This window comes from Neltuma alba, unplaced genomic scaffold (genome assembly GCF_004799145.2).
Source record: "Neltuma alba isolate B1F8T4 unplaced genomic scaffold, ASM479914v2 tig00013258_pilon, whole genome shotgun sequence".
Classification (NCBI taxonomy): domain Eukaryota; kingdom Viridiplantae; phylum Streptophyta; class Magnoliopsida; order Fabales; family Fabaceae; genus Neltuma; species Neltuma alba.
This window is the reverse complement of record NW_021637551.1, coordinates 137158-161442: the sequence shown is the minus strand read 5'-3', so window position 1 is coordinate 161442 and position 24285 is coordinate 137158. Positions and strand designations below refer to the sequence as shown.

The following is a 24285-nucleotide window of genomic DNA, read 5'->3' as shown; positions in this document are numbered from 1 at the left end:
GATTTGTTTGAAATGATTTATAAATAATTTGTTAATTGTGATTTATGAAGTACAAAATAAATATATGGAATGAGTTTTACCTTAAATTACGTGAAGATGCTTAAATCCAAATAAGCCATGAATTAATTGGCACCCGCGGGTTTAACTGTCAAATTCAGATATCTTGACCTTTTTTTATATCATTCCCCCGGGGGGGGGAAGGCAAGAAGATATCCAACAGTGGCGGTATCGAATCATTACATTGAAAATAGAATACGAGGATTGTATTGGGGAATAATGTTTCTCCACTTAAGAATCCCCAAAAAAAAAAAAAAAGGACTGATGATCCGAAAGATGCTTGGCCATTAGCGGTCTCCTTCTCAGTAATCTTTGATAAAGCTCTGCTTCTAGCTAGCAGCAAACTCATTGCTTGAGTTTGAAGACACCATAAAGGACTGCAATCCCAAGTCGCTATTCTTCGCCTCTTTTGCCTTCTTCTCCGCCGCTGATTCTATATCTTCATTATTGTCTTTCTTGGTAACCTCCCTGTTCTTCCCCCACAACACAGAGTAGAGTCCCATAACTATAAGCAGCGACCCTATAGCACTGAACCAAATATAGAACACGAATCAAAAGCCAAACATTTATATATGATCGGTAACTATTGAAGCGGAAAATGTATATTATATTTCATACGTTCCGACGTATATTTCCTCGCGAAGCAGAGCCCAGCTGATAAAAGCAGTGATGACGAGCTGCAAGGGGGTGAACACAGACACATAAAGAGGACCTTTCCTCTCAATAGTCCACGACATGAACCCATACGCCACTCCTGTGCAAAGAACCCCCTGAAACCAGTACATATTACCACATTAATTAATTGATAACGCTAACAATAAGTACTAGCAACTGGAAGTGGGGGTAGTTTATAGAATGCAGAAGGCAGCAAACCGAATAAAGAGCAGAAATGACTCGGATAGGATTTGCGAGGGACCAAGCTGAAGCGCTGCGATCAAAAGACAGAGCAATGACCACACACTGGAAGCTCGCCAAGAAGCACATGTAGGTTGTGCTCGTGTACGGAGCTGGAAAATTTTTTGCCATGTCCGCCTGATATTTAAAAGAATTATTATTATTGTTATCATATTACTATTACTTTGTAGGGAGAAATTGTGAGGAACAACGTAAGAGGTAGGCGCATGAAGCTTTACTTGGACGACGAACCATACTGCCCAGACGAGAGCACTAACAACCAAGAAGAAAGGGCCAAGAAACGTATTGGGTTTGGCAGAGGAGCTTGTTGCTTGCATTCTCTCTGCGTATCCCCAGTGAATAGTTGATTCACCTATGTCAATGACATTTCCATGGTAGAATGACAATACCAAGGCTCCACCCACACACAATACAGTTCCTATTATCTTTGCTTGCCCACTCCATGCCCTTATTTTCAGGTACTCTTGTCTGCCCACACCACAGACCAAAAATAAAATTTTTAATCCTCAAGTATTTAAGACTGCCAACAATACTATAAATTCTGAAAACATAGTTGCACATGTGTGTGTGTGTGTAGTAGACGCACCTGAAGATGAGTGCAAGGATAAAGGTAAAAGCTGGGAGCAAATTTGTCATCGCACATGCAATTGTGGCAGTAGAGTATTTCAAGCCCAGGAAGAAAAATACTTGGTTTCCAGTTACCCTGCATCATTTCATCCTCAAACCGACTCAATTTTAGAGATGAAAAATACACCACTCACACAGACGAATATGAACACATCGCAGCCCCTTTTCAAGTCGGCATACTTAAAAATCTGGGCGAACGCTTGTTAGGTTAAACGCGCAGAACAAATAAAACAAGGCCGAGCGTGAGAATGAGGTACAGACCAAAGGCTTACCCAGTTAAGGAAGAAAGCAATATCTGGAACACAATGGGCCTGGTCAACTTGGGGACCGTTTTGCTGCAAAACAAAACAAGAATAAAAATTAAAGGCAGATAAACAGAGAATCTGGATCCAGTGCGTGGTCGTTGCTTATTTTTCTTTCACAAGTAATATTATCTCTTTAGCTTATTTCATATAAACAAGACCACTCTAAGGAAAACTTGTACAGAAAAGTATATAGTTAAGATTACTCTTGCTGCCTTGCACCGATCACTTATTTCCAAAACACGCAAGAGGCCAACCCTACGTGCGCATGTCCCGGAGAGTAGCACCCGATTTTAAGGAAAACGTTAAAAAATTGTCTCCACCCCCTTGCCGATCACGTCAGTTAGGCTCTCTTTCAGTGCATTTGAACATATGATCGAAGGCGACAGACTAAATGGACAGTCTCATTTACTCGGTTTCAGTTGTTTGTTTCTGATCCCATGTTCTTATTCGAACTATTTTCATACACTTGTTACAGAAAGCTTTCAAGGTTTGAATTTACTTTTGATTTAGGAAGACGTCAAAAAGATGCATGAAAAAGATGAGGCTATACAATATATATAAGCAGAGTAGCAGTAACTGAAATTTGAAAGGCAGGGTAAGGTGTTTGATGTTGATGCATGCATGTATGATTAAGAAAATAAGAAGGTGGCGAAAGAACAGATAGATATAAATGAAAATAACGAAGACATTTATACCGTTCGAAGAAGTAAGCAAAGGGAGCAATGGCGAGCGTGGCGAAGATTTGGCGATAAGCGGCGAGGACGATAGGGTTCATGCCAGATTGCATTGCAAGCTTTGAAATGATGTTCATGCCTGCGTACCCCAGCTGCACGAAAGCCATCGCCAGAAATGGAAGGAATCCACTCGCCATCTTCTCCCTCTGGCCTTCGTTATCTTCTCCACTTATCTCGTCTGCGCTGAGATGGAAGAGAGTCGATATGCTTTTATAGAGTGCGAAATGCAACAGTGGCTTGAGGTTCGAGAGAGATACAAGGAAAAAGAAAGAAAGGAGGCGAAAGCTATGAGGAAAATCGTGGGCGTAATGTGAATAAGAGACGTTTAACGTGACGAATGATTTTCTTGACATTTGGATTCTTTCATAACTTCTTTAAATTTCTTGTTACCACATCGGTTTAGTATAGCGTGTAGTGTGAAGTATTTAATTTTCCAGGGATATAAAAATAAATAAATTCATCAGATATTTTAGCATAAATAAATTCAAAATTATGCATATAACCTTTCCAATACTCATTGCGCATAAACTAAAGTTGATCCGAGCATTTATACTTTATAGCCATTAGGGCTCGTGCAAAACTGTATAATTTAATTTTGGAGTATGCTATACTGATGTTGATGCGTTGGTAACGATAATGATGATTAGAGAATTTTAACGTATAGGAGGAAGCAGTTATAAATTGTTAGTAGCTACCGGGACTTAACAGTTCATACATGTAGGAATATTAGTACATACTACCTCTGATCTTAATTATAAAACCTCGTTTATAGATTACAAATAAGGTTTTATAATTGAAACCAGAAGTAGTATTAAGAAACAGGTTTGAAGGAACAGGAGATGAGCATTGATTAACAATGACCTGGTGGTTAGAGAGGCATTTAATTGAAATTAGGTAAAAGGGCAAGGCCATGTCAGCGAGAACAATAAATAGGATGAGGTGGTCGCCGGGTGCACGTAAAGAGAATGCATGCGGCGGCGGCTTCCGCGCACTCATATACTCTGCGGTGTCTTGTCTTAAAGGCAAGGAGGGTTTGAGTCTCTCACTCTCCGGGGGATTGCTTCAAGAGACGGCGATCCTACCAGCGGCTATTTGAAGTGGGCTCCACTCTCTTCCTATTGGAACCTCACTTAATCACATTTATTTTTGGTCTCGGAAACACCAATTTGACGTGGCAGCCAGCCGCACTAAATTCTCTCTGCTCTGCTTCACGCCTCCAACCACCTCGTGCATGTGCTCCATCACATGATGCATCATCCTAATGCAGGGGTCTTGAGGTTGACGCTCTCTCCAATATCAACTTTGCCACGGCTCTGCATTTTTAGTCATTTTAATTAACAAAAGATTTACGTGCAAGTTTAAGTAAAATTATGATATGATGTATTCTTTCCAGTAACGAAGCAGCTAGCGCACGCCATAAACTTGACATGCGTAAGAGTACTGAGAGATATATATATATATATATATATAACGCCGCAAACAATAATAATCATTGGCGATAAAGTAAAGTAAAACGTAGGATAGATGAGAGATCACTCAAAAACCAAAACGAGAAAGAAGGGACTATTTTGAGATAGAGTTGGTGGTGTAGAGCAAAACGAAGAAGTTGAGGAAGGGAAGAAAGGTGTTCTGAAAAAGGGTCGATCAATGGAGTCGGACGACGTCGACGCAGAGAGCCACGCGTATGAAATGAGTTTCGAAAAAAGCCCCTTTCCATCGTGTCTCCTGATTCTAGTCTTATGTCACTGGTCACGCGCCCCTGTTCTTCCTGATTCTCGAGTCCCCATTTAGTTCCCTTCCTCTGATCACTCCCCATAATTAATTTCATCTCATCTTTGCCATCAGCAGCAGAGATCTTTTTCCCCACATTGGTCATTTTTGGCTGCAATATCTTCATCCTTCTTTACTCTTCAACTGCTTAATATTTCTTATTTTAATAATATCAAGTTATGTTATTAACTCTAGCAGGTCCATAGTATAGCTCATACTGCGTTGAAGAGCTCCGTTGATCTTTGAAATCTCTGAAAATATATAGCTGTCTTAATCTTAAATAGCTTGCAGAGGTTCTTAATTGTCTGCGTTTTCTCGAAGAATGTCCGTATTAACAGAGGAAGAAATTATGCTCCAGTTCCCACCACGGGGATATGTTGTTTTCTTTGGCTGAAGACGACGTGTGATGGGGTTGGGGTTTTTAATTAATGTCAATTAATTGTTTACAAGCACTATAAAATGCAAATGCAGTTATATATGCCCCCCCCCCCCAAATTTTTTTTTTTCTGGTCAGTGTAATATATTCTTCAAGTTTGATCCCAAGGAATAGCACGACAAATTGACAACTGTTGGCTAATAATACGTTGTTTTTTTTCTGTCGTAGTGAGAAATAGTTGTCCAGCTTTAGCCTACAATTTGACGTTTTTCTCCTAAATTTCAGAGTCACCGTTTCTTTGTCCATGAGAAATATAGAAATCCAGAAAAATGAAGACAAAATTATTCAAAAATAATATTTCATTGAGTTGATTTTGATCACGAATATAAGACCTATTTATCATATTTATTAATTTTTTAAAATTATTCTTATTGATATTTTCTTAATTAAAATCAAGTAGAAGAATGATGGATGATATTAAAAAAGATGATCATGATATTTTAAAAAAATATATTATATCTTGTATAATTTCAACATTATATTTTTTTATAATTAACTAATTTACTTAACTTTTTTAATCTAATTAAATTAATTAAATAAATTTTATATTGAATGCCGAAGGAGCACTACTTTGAGTACTTTCTTTACTAATAATATAACATCCGCCATTACTGTTACTCATCTTCTTCCAATTCCGACGACCAGATGGGAAGAGAAGTCGCGGTGAGTATAATGTTAAAAACGGCCTGCAACTTACTCCCTCCGTTTCTTATTATAAGAGACAAATAACCGAATTACGTTGATCAAAAAAGCAGTTAAAATTAGTTAAAAACAATCAATGTGTAAAAAAATATAATTTTTTTCCAAAAATGCCCTCATTAATAAGGAGAGAGAGCATAAGAGAGAACAATTAAATTATTAAAAGAAGGAGAAGTAGGAGGGAGAGAGAGTGTGAGTTAGAAACAATAAATATGGGTAAAATAGGAAATCAACACAAAAAAGTAGAGACAACTTTTAAGTGTCTCTTATATATAGGAACATGCCATAATCATCAAATATCTCTTATAATAAGGAACGGAGGGAGTATATTAATATTTCTCTTCCTCCCTCCAAGTTTTCCGTTTTTGGTAGTAATTTGTTGTTGTTTCCTTTTTTGGCAAGAAAGGCAGCCTCTTAGGCATGCGACCCCGACATCCCTCTTCAAAGCTTGTGACATTTATTACTTTTTTGAGTGAAAAGCGTGACATTTCATACTTTGTTAAAACAATTTGACCAGATGGTCCGATCCACGCATTAGCAACACGGGATTTGGCCTTCAAAGTTTACACAGCTCTCGTGGGAAAACCGGGGAAAAAAAAAAATCCTATTATTTTGGTCTCCCATTCACCTTTTTCATTGGGGTGAAGACACTGAAGGACCCCATAAAAAAAAAATGTCCTTGTTCCTGATGCACGTAAAAGATTAAGAGGGTCTCAGCGTAGTCAGTGCTGGTCTATGGTTACCAACTTAATTAACACCATAATTTTACTGGATTTTATTTAAATTAACTTCAACTGAAAAAAAATTTGAGGATCTACCCTTTGAAGCTGAGGGAGCGATGAGGTCATGAGGACAAAGAGAAAATTGAGGTTGGGTAATAGAGGAAATGAGAAAAGTACCAACCACATTTAAACACAAACAGTGGGAGGGGCAAGCTTTCTTCCAAGTTCCAAAGTGGTGAGCTGAGTAGCCAGGAGCCCCACAAAAACAGTGAGTATGGCTTTTCTCTCTCTTTCCCTCTCCTTGCAGCTACTCTTCATTTGTTCCTTTGCGCTTCTCGCCGTGGCTCAATGCAATAAGGATGCCGTCATATTTGTGTTCGGCGATTCTAACTCCGACACGGGAGGACTCGCTTCCGGACTCGGTTTCCCCATCAATCTTCCTAATGGCCGCACTTTCTTCCACAGATCCACCGGTCGCTTGTCCGATGGACGCCTCATCATCGATTTTCTCTGTAAGTCTTCCCCCCTCTCTCAATGTGTGGCTACTATAGTTTATCACGGCTACAATCACCGCATCTGATTGATTCGATTAGGTTGGATATCCATGACAAAGTTAAGAATACTAGTATTTTTTTTTTTTCTAAAAACAAAAAATAAGAAAGGAAAGGACACGGTGTTACATCTCAGCCCCCGCCTCCGAAGAGCGGAGCTGGCGATTATGACATATCGTCGGTGGTGTTCTGTTCGCCGACAAAATATTGCAGGGCGAAAATGATCCGATAATGACCGTCTGATTAAGGAATGAATCAGTGAGGGAGGGAGTGAATCTAGCGTCAGTAAGTAATGGCGTTCACAGTTTTTTTTTTTTTTAAAAGAAAAAAAATTTAGGTGAATTGAATCCAAAAGCTATTGGGTCAGGATATGTCTCTAGGTTCAGAGAGTGTTTACAAAGATATTTATAGATTGTCTACTAACAAAGTTTTTACATCAGTAGTGAGATTCAAACTCACAATTTTATGAGTTATGAACCGGCCTCTTGCTGACTGGTCCAACCCTTGGTGGTAATGTCGTTCAAAGTTGGCATAGGCCTGGGACGTCCTAGGAGTTGGGTCCACATTCGGCTATCGTATCAAAGCCCATTACCGATCCCATCGACTCCAACATGGGCTGTTTCATATGATCCAAGGAGCGGGACCCACAAGGAGACGTTTTTCCGGGGTGGGGGTAAGCGGCGGGGCCATCCAAAATCCAAGGAACTCATGACTCGCAGGTCATGACTAGGACTAGGCCACCGTCTCCAGCTTTCCTAGCAGATTAAGACATGTTTGGATTGATTTATAAATTTGTTTTGAACGAAGTTCCAAACAAACCCTTAATATAAGACTTGTTAATTAGCGGGTATTCGAACTCAAGGTTCCAATTTTTGCAGGAAAGGTTTATATTTAGTGTCTGATAGTATTTTGAATAGAATTGTTTCTGATATAAGGATACCTATATATAGCTAAAAAAAATAATTGACTAATTTAAAAATATTAAAAATGTTAAATAAATCATTTTAAAACATTTTTATTTATCATTTTTATTTAAATTAATATACAATATATGTATTAATATTTTAGAGAGATTACTTAACATATGATATCATTAATTTGTTTAGTTTTCGTAACCTTTTCGAATGAATTAATCGGGTTTTACATTAGCATAATTAGATATATGATATTATTTTCTGTTCTAATTATAAGAACTTGTTGACTAATTTGAGGAGATTAAAGAAAGAGGTTAAATTAGTTATTTGTAATAAATATGTGTTGTCTTTCCTAAAATATCTTTACTAATTAAATATATTGGCTATAACTACTATTGCTATGAGGACTATCTTGGAAAAAAAAACATAAATATTAGAGACAAAGTGAATTTGGATCTTATATTTAGGACCAAAATAAAAGTCAAACAAGGTCTTATATTAAAGACCAGAATCAGTATTATATATCTAAGAAGAAAAAGAAGAAAGAAAAAGCTCTATTGTTCCCGCAGCAATAGTGGCTTCCCGTCTTAAACTCTGGTAAATAAACCATGGTTGTCCTGGGCCCAAAATCCAAAATATAGAGTAGATCCTTGAAAGATTTAAGACCTTGTGCCTCCATCTGTATAATCACTGAACTGACTGCACGATAGGAAGTAGTGTCTTTTCCCCTCTTTAAAACACACAAGATAATGCAGTCCAAGTGACAGAGGAAGTATTCGAGGTGCCTAGTGAGGCAAATCAGGTGTTCCTCCAGACGGTGCTTTTTCGTTTTGAAAATTCCCAGATTGATTATCATTTTGTAGTAACCTGCTGCTATAAATTCTAGTGCCATGTCTGATGGTAGTATCCTGTATTTCACATTGGACTTTCTCATCTTTTGCTGGGAAAATCATGCGGTGACAAGTTTCATAATTTGGGGGGAGGGTGATTGGAAAAATGGTGACGATATCACACGGCAGCAAACGAAGTGTATGGTGGTGGAAAAATTTGACGCATTGAACAATTCAATTTTAGAAGAAGCTGAACTGAAAAAAAAAAATGATTGGTGCGGAAATATTTTTCATATTTTAATTTGTTTTTAAATGTGCAGGCCAGAGTTTGAATGCAAGTCTTTTGACTCCATACCTGGACGCCTTGTCAGGATCCACGTTCTCAAATGGAGCAAATTTTGCAGTGGTTGGGTCCTCTACCCTTCCAGAATTTGTTCCATTCGCTTTGAACATCCAGATCATGCAGTTCCTCCATTTCAAGGCTCGTACCCTCGAACTTGTAGCTTCCGGTAAACTTCGCTCGCTATTGCAGACCCCTCTTTTAAAAATTTGTCAATTTTTCTTCCTTTCTTTTCTTTATGACTGATTTCTCGAGAATATGCATTCATATCGACTTTTCTGTTCTTCCAAACATTTTTTTTAATGTTCCAGTAGTTTACTATTGAGTGGATTGTTGGATCAGATACATCCGCTTGAATATTGCTCTCAGATTGTAGCGAATGCTGAGCTTGTAAACTATTCACATCCTTACAATTTAGGTGCTAGAAATCATATCAACGATGCCGGGTTTCGAAATGCACTCTACATGATTGATATTGGACAGAATGACATTGGCGATTCCTTTTCCAAGAACCTTTCTTATGCGCAAGTCGTTAAGAGAATCCCGGCGGTTGTTGCAGAAATTGAGAGTGGTATTAAGGTCAGTCCAATGATTCTTGAAATTATCGAGTCAAATGATCAAGATAGAAAAATCTTCATTAAAGGTGAATAACACTGAATATGGGGTAATATATGCAGAGTTTGTACAATGAAGGTGCCAGGAAGTTCTGGGTTCACAACACTGGACCATTGGGCTGTCTTCCTAAATTAATCTCATTGGCTCAAACGAAGGTTGTGGATTCACTTGGATGCCTTTCCCATTACAATAGTGCTGCAAGATTGTTCAATGAAGCGCTGCTTCATCTGCTTCAGAAGCTAAGAACTGAACTGAAAGATGCTACTTTAGTTCATGTGGATATTTATAGCATCAAGCATGACCTCATTGCAAATGCCGCCAAATATGGTAGGCATTAGCATATGTTCCATTCCACTTGTAAATTACATTATTCTCCTTGCCTGAACTGTGATCGCAATGGTGAATAGGTTTCTCAAATCCATTGATGGCGTGCTGTGGATTCGGAGGTCCCCCATATAATTTCGATAACAGAGTGACATGCGGTCAACCTGGTTATCAGGTTTGCGGGGAAGGAACTCGGTATGTGAATTGGGACGGAATTCATTTCACTGAGGCTGCAAATTCAATGGTGGCTTCTAAGATACTTTCTATGGCTTATTCCACACCTCGCACACCTTTCGATTTCTTCTGCCGCAATTGATACATCTAGACTCCCTTCATTTTGATTCGATCCCTCCGTCTGTCTGAAGCGTCAATTGATATCCCCACGGTTCCAAGAGGAACTTGGAGACGATCAAGATCAGTGTCCAACCATCCAATTGATAACTTTTCTTTCTTGATTTTACGCAAGTATTAAATTAAAATGTATTAGTTTGGGACATCTTCATTTGTTATCTCTCTGTTAATTCAATTCCAAGTGTCTGTTCTCGGAAAGTGACTATTGAATGGAAGGTGTCTTTAAAAGCTCGAACTTTATCAAATTGAATCTTAGGATTATAATAAATATATATAACGTCCGGTTATTAATATAAAATCTTGTTTGTTTTTAATTTGATCTTAAATATAAAATTTTATTTTATTTTGTCTTTTATATTTATCTATTTTTTTTAAAGTAGTATTTGTAATAGTTACATATATTAAATATTTTTGATATGTTTCATCAAAAGACTTTTAATTAACAATAATATTTAAGAAAGATAATATTTATTTATTACAAATAACTAATCTAATTAATTTTTTTAATTTATTTGAATTATTCAACAAACTCTTATAATATTAAACATAAGAGGTAGTGGTTTTCAGAAAATAGAATCTCGTCATGTGAATCTGACTAGTTTGGTTGACAAGTTCCTAAAGCCCTACGCTATTATCCCTTAGGGTATGTCGGCTGAAGGCCTCCTTTCCGGTTGCATAGGTGCTTTCTGGTCACACCGAATATTTTCTTACCCGCGTGCCTTGCGCCCGTCGCTAGAAAACGACCAGGCAGGCCAAGCCTACCAGAGAAGATGACGTATGAACCTTCATATCCGATGTCTCTCCAACCTGCTCAGCAGTTTATGCCTACCATGGGGTCCAGATTCAGCCTGATAATTCAGCAGGTAGCGAGACTGGACCTACTTCTAGAGGTTGTGCACAATCCGGTCACGCTTGTTGAAGAATCCAAGGGCGGCTTTGGGTCCAATGGGGCCTAATGTGGGCTATGCCCTTGTAGGGTTTCAAATTTAAACCGCTAAATGGCGTTTTGGATGATGCCAATCTAATCATGATCATTATTGCACCGCTCTTCCCAAACGCCTGATGTCATGCTATTGCATCATCCCTACATTACTCTTAATTAATCACGGATTGACGTTACTTGTCAATCTTCTCCCCGTGTTACTACAACTTACCGTACCCCCCTCCTTCATTAAACAGTGACAATTTTTTCAATGCCCAGCATTTATTACGCGGATCGAAATTTGTCGTCCAAACTCAGGCAGGAGACTTGCTTGAACACCCATGCTAATATGCTATTCCCATTCCTACCATCTTCCTGTCCTTTATCAGGGAGCACTCTATCCGCCATATTTTATTGCATAAGATGGCTTTAATAGCTCTCAGTTTACAGTCTACTAAATGAAAGATATTTCAGCTTGGCTAATTGGCCAATCAATGCCCTCAAGTTAACAACTTAAGCAGTACATCTGAGTGAAAAATGACCAATAATGTGTAGCTTTCCTGCGATTCAGGCAACTATACTATATGGCCAGAATCCTACAATTCTTTCCGTTTATCAAAGTTACGAGAGACTAGTATTATTTAGAAAAGGGGTTGAGAGAGAGTAGAGAAAAGACAAAGAAATTACTCGATTAAAGTATAGCAAGATGTGGTGTATTAATGGTCGGAGTAAACAAGGATAAAATAAGAAGCCCGTCACAACGATTTCTGAAGCTAGATTACTCATTTCCGACGCAAAACCACAACACAAAATCGGCTTAATGCGCTATAAAGAAAGATTGAGGTCTAAGTCCAGCTTATCTTCTTCGTTAGCTTTTTCATCATGTACAGGAGGCGGCGGGGGCGGGGGCGGGGGCGGCGGCGCAGCTTCCGCGATTGGCTCGGATTCTTTGTCTTGTACTATGTCGACCTCCTTCTCATTGGAAGGACCAGCCGGGTGGGTGGTTCTAGTTCCTGAATCTTGATAATCGGGCACGAAATCCTCAGGTTGAAAAGTTGGGTTCCAAATATTCTTGAACTTGTCTTCCTCCAACTTCTTATTACTGTCTCTCTCTTTAGAGAGGCGATCACGCACCTCTTTAGTGCTTCTTATCAAGGCAAAGAACTTCTCCATCTTCTGCTCCTCGCTATCTTCTTCTTCGCCGTCCAGTCTCCTCTTCCTTCTTCCTCCATCCATACTGTGGTACGCCAGAGAAGAAGCTGAAAGAGTAAAGAGAACAATATTTCACAGCAACTCGCGCGTGTGAACAGGGGTGTGACCGTGAAGTGATCAATGAAGAGAGCTAAATTAAAGGGAATGGACCAAATTATTATAGTAACGTGGGAACTCGTCAGAGGGAGCCGAATATTACTACTTGCCCTGCTTGCTTTACTGCTTTCGATATGGTGAATCAGCCGGTATGGTAGGGGCGCTGATTGTTGAGTGGGGTTCTGATTTCAATGAACCAAATGCGTGTAAATTGACCACCAAAAGAGGTCAAATACCGCGTGATTCTACGTAAGAGCCACAGTAACAAAATGACAGGAACGCCCATGAACAATATAGAGTGCCCTAGAAAATTAGTAGAAGGGGCAGTCCCTCACATCCCTGTCTTGAGAAGCATCCGCAATTAATGTCTCACACACACGTAGATGGGAGGTAAATGCGAAGAGGGGAGGGTTGGTTGCTTGAGAACAAAATATGCAGCATCATACAGTTTGATTGAGTGAAGGAATCCGTTAGGTGCGGATAGGGATGGACTTGACCCTTTCTCGTCTATTCAATTATAGGCCAGGACATATTCATATATAATATAATTACACATTTTAAACAATCCTCTCCCCTCGTTGGGGGTGCATCTTGCACTTTACATTTTGGTGCCATGAAATCAAATAACTTGATTCTTCCTAAAAAATATATATTTCCTCTAACTTTAATATAATATTTGATTGACTAATTTAAGAAGATTAAAAAAGTTGTTTAATTAGTTATTTATAGTAAATAGATGTCATCTTTCTTTAAATACTTGTATTAATCATATGTGTTTAAATTACCTATTAATGACTACTTTGGAAAGAATACACAAATATGAAAAAAAAATTAAAGTCTTATATTTAAAATCAAATTGAATATCAAACTAGTTCTTATATTAAGGGTTGGAGGTAATGTAAGAAGAAATTAAGTGCCTGTTTGGTTCAATGAATCTTAAAGAATGTAATGGAATGAATGAAATGTAATAGAATGTACTATAATGATGTTTACATAAGTTTATTTGGTACGTCATTATTGAAAAATGATACATAGACATAAAAAATATTTGGTTGGATTACAAAAAATATGAGAATAACTAATACTCCTCCGGTCCTATATCAAAAATAAGACTATATCAAAATACAAAATAAGACTATGAGAATAATGTTTACACAATATAAAGGTCTTATATTTAGGACCGGAGGAGTAAGACTATATCAAAATACTCCTCCGGTCCTTAATGTAAGATCCATTTAACTAATTTGATTAGATTAAGGAAGTTAGGTAAGTTAGTTAATTATAAGAAAAGTGACACATTTTTTCTAAAATACCATAATCATCTTTCTTAATACCTCATCTCCCTCTTTTACTTGATTATGGTTGAGAGAGTATTCATAGGGGTAATTTAGAAAAAACTGATAAATATGAGAAATGGGTCTTATATTTAGGACCAAAATCAACTCAAGAATTGGATCCTATATTAAGAACCGGAAGAGCACAAAATTATCCCTATTTATAGGCCTGTTTGGATAACATAAAAAACCATGGTTTTAAGACCCAAACTATGGTTTGGGTCCCAAATTTGCCAAAAGGGGAGAGGAATTAATAAATCGCAGTTCTACCATGATTTTGGGCTCAAAACTATAATTTCAAAAGAAGTAAATACATTCTACTTTTGGCTCAAATTTGCGAGTATGATTATGCCTGTCAGATTAAATCTCAACAATAATATTATTTTAACACCCCCTCAATTTTTTTATAAACATATTTAATCTTATATTTTATAAATATATATACACATATTAATTAATTATTAATTGTATTATATTATTTATTATTAATTATGCTGGTAAAAATATATTATTAATAATTTTATTTCTTTAAATTAAAATACATTATAAAATCTATTTTTTTATGTAATTATCATATTAACTTGTACTTTTTTAGTAATTTGTACATGTAAAAAAGTACTTCTGGTTACAACTATCCAAACATTCTCACTTTATCAAAATCATTTTTTCATAAAATCTATTCTCCTAAGAATCTATTCTCCATAAGTTATTCTCCAAATCATAGTTTGGTTTTATCCAAACATCCCATATATATATATAACGGAATTTACTTTTTTATTAAATATATAACAATCTTGTCTACATATATAATAATAAACTAATAAACAAAATTAACTCTTGTGATATGTATAATAAAAATTTTATTAAACAAACTTGTCTGTACATACTATAACAATCAGTAAAAGAGTAAAGAAAAAATAGTATAATTCATGTCTCGCTCTCGAAGAAGGAGATGGCAGCAGTGATTAAGCGTGTTAGGATGCTCTTTTCCTTATAGTCGTCAATCAATATCAAGTTCATCATCCCGTGTTTTCTGTGTTTGGTATTTTTGTTCAATCAGCAAATTGATTGATTTCAAATGGACCCACTTAGGTTCGGTTGATGACGAGCAAAGGCACCACAGCACCTCTTTGAGATGGCTATAAGCTAGGGCTGTGTAAAAACTTGGTGGTTCGGTATGGTCCGGTCTAACTTGAACAAACCCGGTCCAGTTCGGTCCAGAAAAAATTAGCTCGAAACAAGACTGGACCAGACTGGGCCGGACTAGTCTCATCGGGTTGGACTGGACTAAGGACTGACCACTCAGACTAGTTAATCCAGTCCAGTCTAGCCCGGTTTTTTTTAATTGTTATTTATATAATCTTAATTTGGTTTAATTTTTCTATATAAATTTTTTGTCTATTCAAATAATCAAGATTTATTTATTAACTTCCTAAGTAATGAGCACGCGTATATATTTTCTACAATATAAGGTCTATATTAATGAGGATTAATTAATAAAACATGACATTATTGGGAAATTGAAAGAGAATGATTAAATTTGATGAACTTTGAATTAAAATATGTACAAAATTTTATATAGTAAGTTACAATCTTGTTTCCTATTGAAGGAAAAAATTTTAAAAAAATTAAATTTAGGTCCTAGACTGCTTGGACTAGTCCAGGCAGTCCAGAGGACCAAGTCCAGTCCAACCCGACCTCGGGTTGGTACTGGACTGGACCAAACTTCAGGCTGTCTTTTTTCAACCCGAGGTCTTTATTGGACCAGATTTCGGGTTGATAACAAACCCGGTCCAGCCTAGTCTATACACACCCCTACTATAAGCAGGTGGCCACCACTATCTTTCTCTTCCCTTACACTTCTTTCCCGATCTGGGGCGACTTACGTTTACCAAGGACATGAAAGTGGCAAAGACGATAGCAGTAGCAAAGAGAATGGACACGCAACCAATAGGGTATTTTACTCAAGTTACAAAAGTTATAATGGCAATAATGTCTTTTTCACTCGAGCTCTGTATCTTTACTAATGTGTCTTAGGAGTGTAATCCTTTTTACATTACATAAGATAATCAGCACTAAAAGATGTAATCATTTTTATATTATATAGACTCAACCAAATATTTGAATTAAGCATTTACATCATTATTACATGCAATATCTTTTCATCCAATTGAACCAAACTTGCTATAAGAAAAGCATTGGTACATTCACTAAATATTTCACGTCACGAAAACAATCCTCTACAATAAGAAAAAATTTCATATCATTATTGAAATGTTACCACTAAAAATGTACAGTAACTATTTCATAATTTTAATTAAAAATAATACAGTTTAAGTCTTGCTATTTCCATTAAACTTCTATGGAATTTCAGAAATTAAAGTAGAAAAAATAATATAAAAAGAAGTTAAAAATTATAATATTTTAATTTAGACATTTAAGACTTCAAAATCTCATAAGAGGAAGTGATGTTTGATTGATTATTTTGTAAATATAGTTAAATAATAAAATGTTCTTGTATCAAAAAATTTATTAATAAATTGTGAATTGATAATAATAAATATTAAACAAAAGTGTACTAGTAATGAAAATTTTAATAGCTTTTTTAAAATATGATACCATGACATTTTGGTTATTTGATTATATTTACAAAACACCAAATCAAGCACATTCCTTTTTTTGGGATTTTGAATCTGAATTGAAATATTATAATTTTTAATTTGTTTAATTTTATTTTCTCATTAAAATAAGAATTTCCAATTTTATTAAAGTCTGATCAAACAATATTTTATTATTTTTAATTTAAAATTATTCTTATGCTTCAGTCATTCAGTGAGAGATGATGCCTATCTCTTTTCCTGCACAACAGATCGACAAAAGGAATCTTTTAATGCTCTTCTGTTCTTGAAGGTTCGGTGAAGAGCCATGGAGAAAGCACTTAATTAAGGCCCTGAAAGAAGGGGGAAAAAGAAGTCTAATTACTGTCCAGTGGAATTGTCAGGTACCCGAAGTCCGTTCTTATTAAATGCTCATTTTCAACAATGGCAATCTTTTGAGAGAAAAAATTAACAAGATAAAACAATAATTGATGGGACAATCCAATTCATTTTGAACGTTTTCCTTCGTTGTTTGAAAGTGACCCTGACCTGGAGCTTCCAATCCATTACCAAGTTTTCTGTTGTATTGGAATTCTCTGTCTTCCCTCTGTCTGCTTTGTGGTTTCTCTTTTCTTCTAAATCTGATCGGAATCTTAACGAGTTAATCTACTCTGGGCGGAGTAAGACTGGTGGGTCTGTCCTCTTTTTCACCTGTTGGAAGATTACGGGTAAGGGAAAAGGCCCCAAGTTTGTTTCTTAATTTTCAGGACACATGCTTAATTCAATTTTGGTGATTTCTATCTGGAGTAAAATTTCCAGGTCCTCGTCATACCCGATTTTAATCACTCGGGTTTCTGATCATAGCTTAACTTGACTGGCGTCTTGCAACATGTTTGGGTTTGAAGAGGTTTTGGTGGGAATTCTGTATCAACGGTGTTATCTGACTCTATACATTTGTGTCTACGCTTTTTAAATCCGATCCTTTCTGATTTATGATATAATTCTTGAAATCAAACTCATCTCTTTGAGATTTGCGAGATTCTGTCAAGACGCCTTTTTTCCTCTGGAAGTTGACACGTTGGGATAGCCGGGCTTAGAACGAGAAAGTTGCCGTGTTTCCCTTTTCAACGTTCTCTAAGCTGTTTGGTACACGGAAAATTTTACACGAAAGGGGGAATCTTGCTTCCGGCCGCCCCTCCTCTATCTTCTCTGATCTCATGCGGATCCGTATTTTTATTGACCTGATCATATCTCGAATTGAGTTTATGCTGGTTTATGGATCTATCTGATTATATCTGGTTAATATGTTGATATGTTCCAGCTTAGTTTGTTGATCTGGTTTTTTCGTCTGATGTCATGTCTTTCTGCTGCTTTGACGCCGATAATAGATGATAGACGGGGATTTTTAAAAAAGAAAAAAGGAAAAAAATATTAGGGACATTTTGCGGAAATGATATATATTTTTGCCAACAAATTATATATATATATATATATTGACCAATTATATACGTGTGTGTGTGTGTGTTCAATTTATTAGTTTGTCTCATCTTCCATTACACATCAAACGTGGGCAGTCTTTTCTTTCCGTCCCTCTCCTTTCTCTTTCATTATCCCCCGTAAAATACATTCTCGCTAGGGGCTCCAATTTGATTTCTTCGTAGAGGCCTTCTAGTTTTCCGCGGATTCTTATTATGGAGAGGGGGGAAAAAAAAGATTTGCATGCTACAGTGATAGTTATACTCACAATTTTAATTCAATTTCATCGGTTTTTGTTGGCCTTAGAAAAATTTACATTTCATCAGTTATTGACATTGTTGTGACGTGATGAGGTCAAATGTACATAACAAGCAGAGTCTTCTTTAGCATCGGGCATTTCCCTATTAGATTATTTGGTGATGATGAATCGAGGATTTTTTTTTTTTTGGGATATGATTCCCAATTTAGACGAACAGTTCAATTTATGCCTCCTTAACTAAAACCAACTCATCATTGTACGCAGGCATCTGGAAACTCTACTTTATCTGAAGCATAAAATATTTTTGGCCTAATCAAAGACGGATGGGCTCTGAATGTCCACCAGCAACTGTGACTGTTCATGTTACGGGCTTCAAGAAATTCCATGGAGTTTCCGAGAACCCGACAGAGACAATTGTCAATAACTTGACGGAGTATATGAAGAAGAAGGGATTGCCTAAAGGTTTAGTTATTGGGAGCTGTAGCATTCTGGAGACTGCTGGTCAAGGAGCACTTGTTACCTTGTACCAGACTTTGCAATCTGCTATTAGCCCCAAGCCCAAGGATTCTGAATCTTCCAATTCCAACAAAATTATATGGGTGAGTTGCCCATATGATTGCAAAAGTCTGAATCTTGAGAGCCTGATTTCTTCATTATTGTGTGTCTTGATATCTAAAAGAAGATTATATTGCTGATGAATCAACTGTAATCAAAGATTACTATTGAACTTTTAAACCCTTTTTTTTTCCCTTATTAAAAATAAAAAGCTCAGCACAAAACTATAAAGGATGATATAATTTAGAACCCGCTTATTCTAATTCTGGACTGGAGAGGGTAGTTGTGAGAACTTGAGGATCTCAACATTACGGCCTAGAATAAGGGTCCAAGAAGGGAATCGTAAAAAAGCTTAAGATGGCTTATGAAGTGATTTCTTCATTGTCTAGCTTCTTATTGTTTAAAGCTTCATTGTCTAGTACTTTATTTTATATCTTGTTAGGTATATAATCTGAGCTAAAAATGGAACCGTGCACTTAGTTGATTGAATCGGTACTAATTTCAACAATTTTTTTTTATTCCTTCAACTTACTTTTGGATTGTTAATTACATCCATAGCTGCATTTTGGGGTCAACAGTGGAGCAACAAGGTTTGCCATAGAGCATCAAGCTGTCAATGAGGCTACTTTCCGTTGCCCTGATGAAATGGGGTGGAAGCCTCAGGTTAGAACGTAATTGTGCAAACATTTTTAATTTAGCCCATCAAGTCTTTAGAGCTAATATCCACACATTCACTGAATCGTCATATGTTGCAGAAAGTCCCAATTGTTCCTTCAGATGGCGGAATCATGCGAACACGAGAGGTACATTTTGTACTTTTAAGCTTCAAGCCTGATGCTTAGGCCTATTGTAGCATAATGTTAATTGATTCATATAGAACATCGTTGATTTCTTAGCATTGCAAATAGTCTGAGTTGTTCATTTGATTTTTTTGATGACCCTCAGTCGGTAACTTCAATCCATGGTCATTTTTCTTTCCTTTTCTATTGTTTTTTGGGTCCTAAGCATCCAGAAGGTTTGAAACTGTCACAATAAGTATAGATTTTACTTGTCTTTATTGAGCAGTACCACCTGACTGGTAAAGCTACTTGTATGCATAGCCAATATGAAGGAAATGACAGGAGGACGTTGTTTCAGCTGGTTCTGCTTTCTACATGAATTAAGAAAACCTACTTGTTTCAGTGGTCATATGGTTGATTATGTTCATATATTTGTGCAGACCTCCCTTCCCGCGGGCGAGATTACAAAGGAATTGGAAAAGAAGGGTTATGATGTGATGACATCAGATGATGCAGGCAGGTTTGTGTGCAATTACGTGTACTATCACTCCCTTCGTTTTGCAGAGCAAAATGGGATAAAATCCCTGTTTGTCCACGTGCCTCTGTTCTTGACGATAGATGAGGAGACTCAAATGCAATTTATTGCTTCCTTGTTAGAAGTACTTGCTTCTACAAGTTAGTCTCATATTCTCGGACCTTACCCTTCATTATTCTGCAGCTGGAAGGCTCATGAATGTTCAGGAGTGTTACTTGACTGAAATTCCAAAATAATGTAAAAAATTGAATTATTGTATTTAAATGGAAAAGTTAATGAAATGTGCATATGTAGCACTCAGGCATTTGCTTTGACATCTTCCACGTGTTACTTTGTGTGGTTAAATGTTCATTTTCTGTAAAATTAAACTGCTCGTGTTTTAGAATGAAACATGCTTCATAGGAACCATTCGTAGTTAAGTTTTATCAGTCATTTTACTAGCTGCCGCTTTTCTTCCTGTTCGGAAGTTCTTCGCAGGTTCATAATTCAGTTTTGTCATGCGCTTCTGCGCCATGACCAAGTTCTCCTCCTCCTCTAAATACACAAATAAAAAGAAAAATGTGATTGGTTCCCTTTTTTCTTATTTTCATTTTTCACTACGCTTGTGAAAATGTTTGGTCGGGTTTGGCAGGGAAATAATTCTTGAAATTTTTCTCTAAAGTAGGTCGAGAACACAGTGTTCAAGGTTGTCAACGTTTTCACTTGATGGCCAGTAACACTTTTGTAGATTTGTAAAATAGAGAACATAAACGTTACTGTATGGAGTTAGTTTTCATCGAGTAAAAGTATGATACGGTAAGTTATACAAGGAGGCCTTTTTCTTTTTGCTACTTAAATTCTCTTCTGTAGATTTCATTTCATACACACCTGTTTATGCTATTGTTGCAGATACGCTTTTTCTTTTTTTGCCCCCTCCTAGTCCTAGGGTTCTTTTTTTTTTGTTTTCTTTTTTTTTTAGTACAGGGTTATAGCAATATTTACTTAAACCATTGCCGTCTAACACCCTACAGTATCAACTTGAGGCAAAGTCTGTGGATTTCCCTCTAAAAGACACAAAACTGGTGGGATAGTAAGTGTCTGCATAGTTCCATAGGCATTCCAGCAGAATGGGTTGGCCAGAAGTTGGCCTTGTGCGGGAATAAGCTCCACTTCTGATAGGGTGAGGTTCGTGCACGGAACAGAGTCACTGCAGGCGAAACGCATTGGTGGGCTCCTCACATCATAAGTACCTTTGATGTTGGAATATGAAACGTTGGAAACAAAAACAGATGATGTCTGGTTGAGGCAGTTCTTGGAGAGACAGTAGTATTGGTCAATGATGATTGGATTTCGAACAATGTCCATGAAGATGTTACTGAATGTTACGTTGGACACCGCTCCTACTCCCCCCTGCCATGTCTTTATCCGAACCCCATTATCTGAGTGCTTTATCACTGATTCGGTCACTCTTATGTTGGACGCACAAGCTCTGGAATTGTGATTTCCAAGGCTGCCGATGCTGCGCAATAGAGAGGGAGAATCCCATTTACACACCAGTCTCGAAAAATTACGTAGGAAGTCACAACCTCCATTTTCATATTAGCATTTACTATTTAGCGCTACTGTTAACGTTAAAATTTTGTCTCACACAAGGTTGACGTACCTTATCCCATGACTTGGACCGCACGTTATATTCTTTATGTCCACATTGTAACAGCCAGCTCCGATTGACACACAGTCATCACCTGCATCCAGAAAAGGATCACAAACACAGAGTAAAAAAAGCTTCATTGCTTAGTAATGACGTCCGAATGAGTTAATCAGAATCTATGGAATCACCATTGGAGATGAGCGAATTATAAATTTGGACATTATTTGTCTTCTCAATGTGAATTCCATCAGTGTTGGGACTTAAAGCAGGGGATTTTATGACAAGCTTTTCTACATGGACGTCTTGGCAGCCGTCAAATCGAAAATGAAATTGAGGGCTGTTCATGACTTTAACTCCCTGCACTGTTACATTGGAACTCATGAAGAATCTGATGGCCTGCAACAGAAACATTGATGAACAACTTTGTAAGATAAATTCTCTCTGAATTTTCCAAGCAGAACATTTTTAATAGAAATTTCTCCTATTTCTGCAACTTACAACCGGGCTATCACATGGACCGTGATCTTTGTTTCCCTGAAACGGCAAAATGCAAACTTAGTAACTGTAATAAACCAGAAGGGGAGCTATCAATAAAATTAGAGAAAAGAATATACTTTGTGATGGTGGGGTTTACAAGGGAGATCCCACCATTTCTCTCCTCTGCCATCAATAACTCCAGTACCCTGCATTGAGAGTCCATTGATTCTGTAGAAAACTAGCCATTGTCTCTTGCTGCTATAACTAGGCCATGAATCAGGCCCATCCGGTGCCACAACAGTTCCCTCAATCTTCTCACATTCAACACCAGATATAGAAACATCAGATTTTAACCAAAGATCAACATATACAATTTTTCTGCTTCCCAAACGGACATTACCTGAAATGTGATGGTAGTTTTACAAGGCCCTGTGAATATAGTTGACTGTATCATGAAGATATAACCATCTGGAACGAGGAGGGTTCCTGTTTCTTCAGCCTGACATGCTGTGTCCCAGGCCAATTTGAATGCTTGGGTATCATCAGAGACGCCATCTCCAACAGCACCAAAGGATCTTATGTTATAAACAGGAGGTCCATTGCCATCGTAACTTGGGCTAAGAGCATCAGGTGCGGCAGAAGGTGATAACGATATACTGTTACTGTAAAGTCTACCGTGAATTGGAAGAAAGCACAAACATGTGAAAATGAAGAAAAACCCAGTGAGAATATGGAAGAATTTCATGTTTGGTTAAGGGTGTTCTAGCTGAGGTGTGTGGTAAAGGGGCCGGCTATGTATAGCACAGAGCAAGTCCTATAGTCGCCAGGCATGCAAAATGAGCAGACGCTTTGTTTGGACATTCAAGGAATTGAACCGAGATGTTTTGAGGCTAGGTCACTATCGTGGGTTAGGCATAGAGGGGCATAAGGAAGCAAGGGACCCACGTTTCTGGAAATAGAGAACAGAGCTAAGCTGCAAATTACGTGACCACTTTGAGCACTATATATGCAAAGAGATCATACCAGAACCATGAAGCAGAGGATACTGCAGAATGTTATTGAAGACACAGACATTTTATACTAGGCTTCACAAAGCATAGTGGAAGTTACTTTATGAGGATAGGTCTGCGCCTGACATTACAATAATGGCGCAAAACCGACCAATTCCATTCAAGGAAGTGAGAGTGGCACTTTGATGCAGTTTGCTGAGTCCACAAGCGATCCATTTATGTTTAGAATGATTCCCTGAGGTATAGGCATGGGTGATAATCACTGTTAGTATTTGTCTTGTGATATTGTCACTACAACTTTTTTATGCCAACGCATTTAGTTCGAGCCATTTGGAGTAATCCGGGGCAAGTATTTAGTTCCGGGATGATTACACATTGATTTTTCAAGTCCCCATTTGCATTTAGTGGACGCCAAAAAGGAGAGCCTGTTGCACGTTTCAGAAGAAGGCTAAACGTGCCATTAAAGAATATTGTGGACGACCTATGTTACTTGAGACCTAATTTGGCACTATTTCCATGAAAGTGAGTTCTCATGTTACTACTACATCTACATGGCGGAGCCGAGTTTCGTCCCAGAGGCAGTGGAAAAGAGCGCACTGCTTTAATGTTTCTGGCCAAACTTAGGAAGGTCATGCCTGTAATACGGCACGAGACTTATAGATACTTGTTTTTAACTTTTGAGCTTTGATTACATGTTCTGACTTTATGGATAATGCATTTATTGCAGTACTTCGACCTAAATTGGCTCACTGCTATCTCTGTTTAATACATAAGATGGTCGTTAAATTTCTTCTTAGCTACCAATATGGCATCTGACGCCTCAGAATGACTGTGTTATCCGTTTATTTTTTACTTTTTATTTTCCCCAAAATCTAAGTTTCCGTAGTTTTTTTTTTTGGGTCAGAACTAAGTTTCCGTAGTTAAAGAATTTTTTTTTTAAAAAAAAGCGATAGCCATATATCTTTTGTTGTTGGAACCCAATTAAGTGATTTGTTGACGTTACGCGTTGAGGTCCCCACAAACTAATTATTAACGAAGAAGAAACTGAATCTCGGGTCCAATGGACAGTTTCAAAAGAGCTCGTCCTTTTCGGCTGCATCTGCGAACACCACCGTGTGGCCACTCTATAATGTATTTAATTTATCTTATCTACACTATCTAAACTGGGGATTTACTGGGCTTTCGGCATCACTAACGTATTTTTTATTAGCAA

General features: G+C 37.3%; 5 protein-coding genes across 6 annotated transcripts; 2 read left to right on the top strand and 3 right to left on the bottom strand.

The window, feature by feature from the left end:
* Positions 1–368: 368 nt before the first annotated feature.
* Positions 369–2775, bottom strand: LOC114735841 (WAT1-related protein At1g09380-like). Its single transcript, XM_028923604.1, has 7 exons — positions 2600–2775; positions 1872–1934; positions 1559–1675; positions 1191–1440; positions 931–1089; positions 676–827; positions 369–585 (listed from the first exon to the last, which is right to left on the bottom strand). The coding sequence occupies exons 1-7, from the start codon at positions 2773–2775 to the stop codon at positions 387–389; spliced, it is 1116 nt and encodes a 371-aa protein (XP_028779437.1). The 3' UTR covers positions 369–386.
* A 3636-nt stretch (positions 2776–6411) lies between these two features.
* On the top strand, positions 6412–10335 carry LOC114735856 (GDSL esterase/lipase At1g09390). The gene is made up of 5 exons (XM_028923627.1): positions 6412–6777; positions 8881–9069; positions 9319–9479; positions 9578–9842; positions 9923–10335. The coding sequence occupies exons 1-5, from the start codon at positions 6540–6542 to the stop codon at positions 10153–10155; spliced, it is 1086 nt and encodes a 361-aa protein (XP_028779460.1). The 5' UTR covers positions 6412–6539; the 3' UTR covers positions 10156–10335.
* A 1388-nt stretch (positions 10336–11723) lies between these two features.
* LOC114735858 (radixin) lies at positions 11724–12658 on the bottom strand. The gene has a single exon (XM_028923630.1). The coding sequence runs from the start codon at positions 12346–12348 to the stop codon at positions 11938–11940; it is 411 nt and encodes a 136-aa protein (XP_028779463.1). The 5' UTR covers positions 12349–12658; the 3' UTR covers positions 11724–11937.
* A 4001-nt stretch (positions 12659–16659) lies between these two features.
* On the top strand, positions 16660–20360 carry LOC114735857 (pyrrolidone-carboxylate peptidase-like). 2 transcript variants are annotated; one of them, XM_028923629.1, is made up of 5 exons: positions 16660–16755; positions 18351–18685; positions 19200–19304; positions 19397–19444; positions 19861–20360. In XM_028923629.1, the coding sequence occupies exons 2-5, from the start codon at positions 18410–18412 to the stop codon at positions 20098–20100; spliced, it is 669 nt and encodes a 222-aa protein (XP_028779462.1). In that variant the 5' UTR covers positions 16660–16755; positions 18351–18409; the 3' UTR covers positions 20101–20360. The 2 variants fall into 2 exon arrangements, with proteins under 2 accessions (XP_028779462.1, XP_028779461.1); XM_028923628.1 differs by lacking the exon at positions 16660–16755 and adding an exon at positions 16856–17079.
* A 351-nt stretch (positions 20361–20711) lies between these two features.
* LOC114735853 (polygalacturonase At1g48100-like) lies at positions 20712–23103 on the bottom strand. Its single transcript, XM_028923624.1, has 6 exons — positions 22463–23103; positions 22200–22373; positions 22084–22119; positions 21774–21981; positions 21598–21679; positions 20712–21453 (listed from the first exon to the last, which is right to left on the bottom strand). Exons 1-6 carry the CDS (start codon positions 22805–22807, stop codon positions 20952–20954), a joined length of 1347 nt encoding a protein of 448 aa, XP_028779457.1. The 5' UTR covers positions 22808–23103; the 3' UTR covers positions 20712–20951.
* Between the last annotated feature and the right edge of the window lie 1182 nt (positions 23104–24285).

Bases quoted from the DNA above. Each gene is read 5' to 3' on its own strand.
- LOC114735857 (XM_028923629.1), top strand. From the start codon at position 18,410: ATGGGCTCTGAATGTCCACCAGCAACTGTGACTGTTCATGTTACGGGC. The intron at 18,686-19,199 runs GTGAGTTGCCCA...TTACATCCATAG, and splicing joins ATTCCAACAAAATTATATGG to CTGCATTTTGGGGTCAACAG. The intron at 19,445-19,860 runs GTACATTTTGTA...ATATTTGTGCAG, and splicing joins GAATCATGCGAACACGAGAG to ACCTCCCTTCCCGCGGGCGA.
- LOC114735856 (XM_028923627.1), top strand. From the start codon at position 6,540: ATGGCTTTTCTCTCTCTTTCCCTCTCCTTGCAGCTACTCTTCATTTGT. The intron at 9,480-9,577 runs GTCAGTCCAATG...TAATATATGCAG, and splicing joins AAATTGAGAGTGGTATTAAG to AGTTTGTACAATGAAGGTGC. The intron at 9,843-9,922 runs GTAGGCATTAGC...AATGGTGAATAG, and splicing joins TGCAAATGCCGCCAAATATG to GTTTCTCAAATCCATTGATG.
- LOC114735853 (XM_028923624.1), bottom strand. From the start codon at position 22,807: ATGAAATTCTTCCATATTCTCACTGGGTTTTTCTTCATTTTCACATGT. The intron at 22,120-22,199 runs GTATATTCTTTT...TTGCCGTTTCAG, and splicing joins GTAAACCCCACCATCACAAA to GGAAACAAAGATCACGGTCC. The intron at 21,454-21,597 runs GTACGTCAACCT...TCTATTGCGCAG, and splicing joins GGTCCAAGTCATGGGATAAG to CATCGGCAGCCTTGGAAATC.
- LOC114735841 (XM_028923604.1), bottom strand. From the start codon at position 2,775: ATGGCGAGTGGATTCCTTCCATTTCTGGCGATGGCTTTCGTGCAGCTG. The intron at 1,676-1,871 runs GTAAGCCTTTGG...GAAATGATGCAG, and splicing joins TTGCTTTCTTCCTTAACTGG to GGTAACTGGAAACCAAGTAT. The intron at 586-675 runs GTATGAAATATA...TATTTGGTTCAG, and splicing joins GAGGAAATATACGTCGGAAC to TGCTATAGGGTCGCTGCTTA.
- LOC114735858 (XM_028923630.1), bottom strand. From the start codon at position 12,348: ATGGATGGAGGAAGAAGGAAGAGGAGACTGGACGGCGAAGAAGAAGAT.